At 35.2% G+C, this 6,015-nt stretch overlaps 2 protein-coding genes across 7 annotated transcripts in view; one reads left to right on the top strand and one right to left on the bottom strand.

The window, feature by feature from the left end:
- Positions 1 to 1,917, top strand: part of LOC105569282 — an 8,877-nt gene extending 6,960 nt beyond the window's left edge. For all 5 annotated transcript variants that reach the window (XM_012025631.1, XM_012025630.1, XM_012025627.1 and 2 more), the window contains exons 4-5: positions 227 to 380; positions 599 to 1,917. In XM_012025631.1, the coding sequence (XP_011881021.1) occupies positions 227 to 380; positions 599 to 714 (270 nt within the window). In that variant the 3' untranslated portion in view covers positions 715 to 1,917. The remainder of the gene's footprint in view (positions 1 to 226; positions 381 to 598) is intronic.
- On the bottom strand, positions 1,592 to 5,404 carry LOC105569281 (UPF0764 protein C16orf89 homolog). Of its 2 annotated transcripts, none has more exons than XM_012025625.1 (7): positions 5,259 to 5,404; positions 4,795 to 4,893; positions 4,440 to 4,589; positions 3,706 to 4,004; positions 3,443 to 3,578; positions 2,809 to 2,911; positions 1,592 to 2,569 (listed from the first exon to the last, which is right to left on the bottom strand). In XM_012025625.1, exons 1-7 carry the CDS (start codon positions 5,359 to 5,361, stop codon positions 2,377 to 2,379), a joined length of 1,083 nt encoding a protein of 360 aa, XP_011881015.1. In that variant the 5' UTR covers positions 5,362 to 5,404; the 3' UTR covers positions 1,592 to 2,376. The 2 variants fall into 2 exon arrangements, with proteins under 2 accessions (XP_011881015.1, XP_011881016.1); XM_012025626.1 differs by lacking the exon at positions 5,259 to 5,404 and adding an exon at positions 5,094 to 5,247.
- Between the last annotated feature and the right edge of the window lie 611 nt (positions 5,405 to 6,015).

A 6,015-nucleotide genomic window follows, 5' to 3' on the forward strand; every position in this document is an offset into this window, starting at 1 on the left:
ATCAAAATTCGGAAAAGGCCCTATTCTACATAATTACCGAAGTAAATTAGCAAGTTAATTAACAATAAAAGTTTAAGATTTTTATGTATCTTGTATATCAATTATACATATACTTATTTATACAATTAAAATATACGTATAATATATGATTTAGAGACACCTTTTTCTTTGTGATATTACTTAATAAATAAAATGTAATCCTAGCGCCGATTGGTTTGATTTGCAGAAAAATACATTTATGATGCTTCCGTGGGTGGTTCTGGGCATTATGCTGGCCGTCGCGCTTCTTGTGAGCGTCCTTTACACCGCGATTATGTTCTTCGTAAACAGCGAAGTTCTTAACGGCGTTCTTTGGCTCGTTTTCGGTCTAATTGCCGTCGGTGGGTATTTAACAGCAGTCATACTTAAATTGCGACCGCAATTATCTTGAATCAAATTCTTGTCATTCAAAAAGGATTAAGAAAGGCATTTTCTTTCTTGTTCATTATTACGATTGAAGACGAAAAATAATTAAAGTTACAAGATATGTAGAGACATTGCTCGACTTTAATTATAGAGATTGTAATAGATTGTAATAGATCGTTTCAAACTTTTGCAGTGGTGTACACATACATGTGGCTGGTGGTGTACAGCTACTTTCAACAACTGAGGATCGAGAAGATGAGCAAAAGAATGGGTCCTTATGGAAAACCGTACAATTACCGGCGGGCATGAGAGCAAGATTGAATGTGTACACGTACGATTGCTTGGGGCCTGTCCGCGAAAGCGATCGTGGAGAATGGCGTGGCGACCGCAGCAATCGCTACCGCTCGTATAAACATTTATAGACGCGCGTCGACTCACGACACGTTGTTACAATTGGTTGCAAGTTGCGGTGGTTCACGCCGTTTCCGCCGTGTCTCTGACTCGCTGAATAACGTCGGACTGAAAAACTAAGTTTTCTTACAGTCATTATTTATCCGAGCAACGACATGGGAATGTCTTCCTCTTAATTGTCAATCTAAACACAGCGTCATAAAGATATTCCCGTTACAGTTTATATTTCGCACCAAAGCACGATATATTTCGATTTACATGACCGGATGTTTCGCGAGAGCATCCCGTAATCCGCGTAAAGTAAGCATAAACTATAGGACATTTGTACATTACGTTGTATTTATTGTAACTATTATTAATTATTTTGTCTAATGAATAATTTTGCCCATATACGAATACTCACGTAATTTTTAAGAGTTCTGCTTTCGAGCGACTAAGAGCGTCAAATATTCCAAGTACAATTATTAATCAGTGGTTAGTAATGAATTAGACAACCTGCTTTTTATACGCTATTATAAATTAAATACCAAACGGCATAAACAAATATTACTTTTATCGTTCAGGTTTAATCAAAGAGAGAGCGAGAGAGAGAGAAATAGATGATTAGAGAAATGCAGATCGGTAAATTGACCTGCATTGTTATAAAATAGTTTACCAAGTGTTTTTTATAAGATGAATTTTCGTAAAAAAAATACTGCCCTTGTCGTCGATCTCTTGTCAAGACATAATAATAGCAATAATATGATGGAGTTTATAAATTAGTTAAGAAATTAACTGGTATTTATTTAATTTTTTAATTTGTCAAGAGGAAGAAGTGGAAATATATTACGCGTGAAATACGTTTTGTCCGTAATACCATTATAAAAAGTGAATCTCTGTGTTTTAATTACTTATTTTTAATTTTCTCTTCTGTAACGTGTGCCATTGTATCTGTTTCGACCTTAATTAATTAATTATATATTAACTACATTTCTTATTATAATTAAAATAATTCGATTATTTAATTATTGAAAATCATCAATTAGTTCTTCTTTTCAATACCATCTGTTGCAATCCTGAAAGTTAGGTTTCTTTCTTTAAAATAAATCCCTTTACAAAATATATATCTGCTGCACGTTATATGTAAATATATTTTAGTCCCACAAAAAAACACCAAAATCCTTTCGAGCGATACATTTTACGAAACGTATTTATTATGTACATTTATTTAATTTTTCAAATTTCTACTGCGTACTTTGCACCAACAATATAAAGTCGATTATTTAGCTAAATTAAGAAGATTATAACTTTGTAACTTGTGAGAAGTATTTTAACTAGAAAAATCAGACCTGCGATATAATAGGAAGAAGTAAACGTCGAATAAAAACGCTTCACGCAGACGAGAGATAAAATACCAGCTTGATGCTGCGATATTTCGAGTCTGCTGCATGTGTGTACATACACGGATATACGATATAGTTTCCGTACAAAGACTTGAGAGGCGCGTATCTTGTTGCAAGTATAAAACGGTGTAAGCTCGGAAAAATATCGATACTGACAGATTCGCAAGTATATTTGGTTTTAATCGTCCTTGAGTGTTTGCACATTGTGCACCACATCACACGCACAACCGCTGACAAGAGCATTTTCTATATTTTCCCGAATAAATAAGGCGAGAGTTCCGGCGCCAAGGCCTGTCATATGATTCGTGCATCCAAAGTCGGTTCGTGATGACTCTCGCCGAGTGACTTTGTGTCCGTTGGCAAATCTGAAACTTTTAACACAACGTTTATACTTTGTAATCTTTTTTCCACAATGTTCGATAAATACATGTAGAATCCTTTAATAATACACAGATAATTTTTAACTGACATATTTATGTATTGCGATACATTTGGTGTTAATTGTATGCTAATTGTAACACGATGAAATATTATAGTTGCATAAAGTATTGTAATTAGAATGTATCTCTCTGTGCACAAAAATATATATTCGTAATGCATGAAGAATTACCTGTGTATACCGAAGCAACCGCTCTGGTGAGGCCAAGTTAAAATTATATCTTCATAATGTTTATCGACGAATTCGCAATAACCTTCCATGCCGCATAAAACGACTAAAGAGATAAAAAAGAAATATTTATTTTATTTTATTTCATATACATACACGGTCTGTCGCAAAAATGAGTGAATTTTTTAAAAAACTACAAAACATAGCCAGTTTTTTTCGGACAAACGTTTTATTCAAACTTTACTTCTTCCGCAATGCCAATGATTTGCACAGTCAGCTAATGCATCAAATGAGTTTTCTACGCCCTTTCGTACGTTTGCTCATTATAACATTTTGGAATAGAGTCGTAATACTTTTTGGGCATAAAAGCAAATTTGGCAACGTGCGATTACATTTTCACGACTCACAAAATATCCATGACATGGAAAAATCATTCGATACATTAGTTGACCATACAAATCATAGTTTCGCCGTAGAAGAAATGTATTTTGAATAAAATCAAACATTTGTCTCAAAAACATAATACATATTGTACACACAATTACGTCTCGACGAGTAGAAAATTATAATATTCATGTTAGTGTTAATATAATGGTTACTTTTAGTGTTTACTAGAAATTATTTTTATTTCACGTACTTTGTTCCAACATGAGATCCTGAGCAGTGATGGGGAAGCCCCACGCTTCAAGATTGACGAGATCCTGCAAGACTTTGGCACAATACACAGGTATCCAGGGGAGGAGAGATGCCGTTTTGACCTGCTCGCATTCCATCTGAAGCCGATTTCTTTTTATTAATTAAACTCAATCGTAAAAGCGCCGAAGAGAAATCTTGCTCGGTTTCTTTAATGCGTAACACAATAAATGAACGATATTAGGAATTATCTAACATCTCACTCACCGCTCTAGCGATTTGAACTATGAGCAGTCTATGCGTGAGAGGATATCCGACAATATCATCTTTCTTCTTCAGTATCGCGATGCAAGTGGCAGGAATCTCGCATTTCCCCTTTAAGCTGCTACTCAAAATTGCGGTTATACATTTATCGCCTTCCGGTTCATTAGGCGCCCCATGCCATATCGAAGAAACGACTTTGTCAAGACTTAATGATCTTTTGGGATACAATCTGGAATTGGATCCCGGAAGGATCCTCGTCCACGGAAGAGGCCTTATCCACAGATGGGGGTTATTTAAAGACACTGTAAAACTTAACGTCTCACAAAACTTGGCCGGTATGTAACATCCGGTAGTATTAATCAATATAACTGAACAAGTTTTCCGACAATATGTGTTTAACTACGAAAAGGACGGAATTCTTAATTAATTTTCTGATTCCAGTTTTGAAAAGTTAAATTTGTTAATCGAAAATTTCAAAGTTAAGTGTACGTAAAATTGTAAAAATTCCTATTTCGCCTGGTGCGGTTGAAGAAGATACATTTCTAGCCCTTAAAATCGGTTTCATCGTTCCCTTTAAAAAAGTCTCTCTACGTTTTCCTACGATTAATGGCATTTTTTGTCTCTCTCGTAAGCCTGTGAATTCACGCCTTTTCAAATACGGAAACAGTGTAAAAGGAAATGGAATACCAATGACGAATCTTTAACCGTTTGGTTCTCGTGCGTATCGTAGTACTTACTTAAAATTCTAGTTTTGTTAGTCGATTTAACAGTCGCCTTCAAGTTTTGTCGAGTTAAATCGGACAGCGCGACCAATTCTTTGAGAGCGATGAAAAATTTATTTTCCAAATATTGCACGTTTTCGTGCAGAAGCGCCGCCACCAAATTAGCTATTTTAATGAAGAGAGGTAGACTGATTACCAAATTTATTTAAAATCACATTAAAAACGTGTAATATGAATTAAAATATTTTCATCTTTTTTTACACATTTATTATAATTAAAATTCTTGACTCCTAATTGGGGTCTTGTGTTCAAAATCTTTAATCTGCAGAATTTCTTATTTATATATTTAGTAATTATAATGATTATTTACCTTCGGCTAAGGTAACGCCGTAAATAGCGTCCACGTTCATCTGCTCCGGTCTGTCGTTCATGTAGTCAAGAGTCTTTTGCAAGACAACGAGTTTTTGCTCTGGAACGGTCGATATTCTATTTACATTTCGAGACGATCGAGTTCTTTCGTGTACGTTCGAGAGCGTTCAACGAGAAAATTAAATTGATCGAAACAGCAGGAACGTTAAACGTGACCAGCATACGTTCCGATCTCTCCTTGAAGTATCTCGGAATAATATATATTTTTAATTCGATAAAAAGAATTTTTTTTAAGCTTACGTAAAACCGCCCTCCCAACATCCCAGTGAGGAATGATCGGTCGATCGACGTCGTTTCGACATCGATTAACAGGTTATTTCTCGTTGGGATTCGCTTTCCACGCATTTACTGTCTTTCAATTCACTATCTGTTATTCTGTTATATATGTATAATTAATTCACTCACGGAAACTTGTGGCGTCAAATGCCGCTTCTGTTCGCAACGACACGCAGGCGAACAGAAGAACGATCCCGAGGACACTGGGAAATCCTGGCACTCTAGTTTCCATCGGGACGGCTACGTAAAGAAAACACGATAAACTTCAGTTCCACGCCGTCTATATAAGCCGAATCCCCACCGTCGCGAGTTAGTCGACTAATTGTAAGCTAGACGCTCCTACAGCACAGAAGTTTACAGAAACATACTGGTATAAACATAATAAACAATAAAAGTCTTTCTTGTCGCCAGCAATATTCAAATAAAAGAGATAAAAAAGCTTTGATGCACGTCAACCAAACTGGCAATATATTTATTTATTTACAACGTTTCGGCTCCGTTTCGAATCTTATTAATTAATATAATAAGATAAGCTCGTTTTATGTAAAGACAAATGGAAAAACAATTACAGGCCAATAATTATACGAGCAATGGAAGGTGAATGTCCATATGTACTTAAATATTTGGTGTGTATTTTAAGCGAACGTTTCGGTGTCGCAGCACCTCCGTCAGCTCTTTTGATAACGAAACGACACGCGTAATAGCAATGTCCTCGTTACAAATTGTTTTTTTAAAATTCTTTTTGTGTCTTGACAAATATTTTAAAATAGCTTTGAATTTTAGAACTGCATTTTTCGGAAGATAAAAATCTTGGAAAAATTACATTCATTGAAGATTCTTAGATATTAATATTTAAAAATTAACATAATATTGCGCGTAAGAGAAA

The sequence above is a fragment of the Vollenhovia emeryi genome, unplaced genomic scaffold (assembly GCF_000949405.1).
Source record: "Vollenhovia emeryi isolate VEMERY1.0 unplaced genomic scaffold, V.emery_V1.0 DF939125.1, whole genome shotgun sequence".
NCBI classification, from domain to species: Eukaryota; Metazoa; Arthropoda; class Insecta; order Hymenoptera; family Formicidae; genus Vollenhovia; species Vollenhovia emeryi.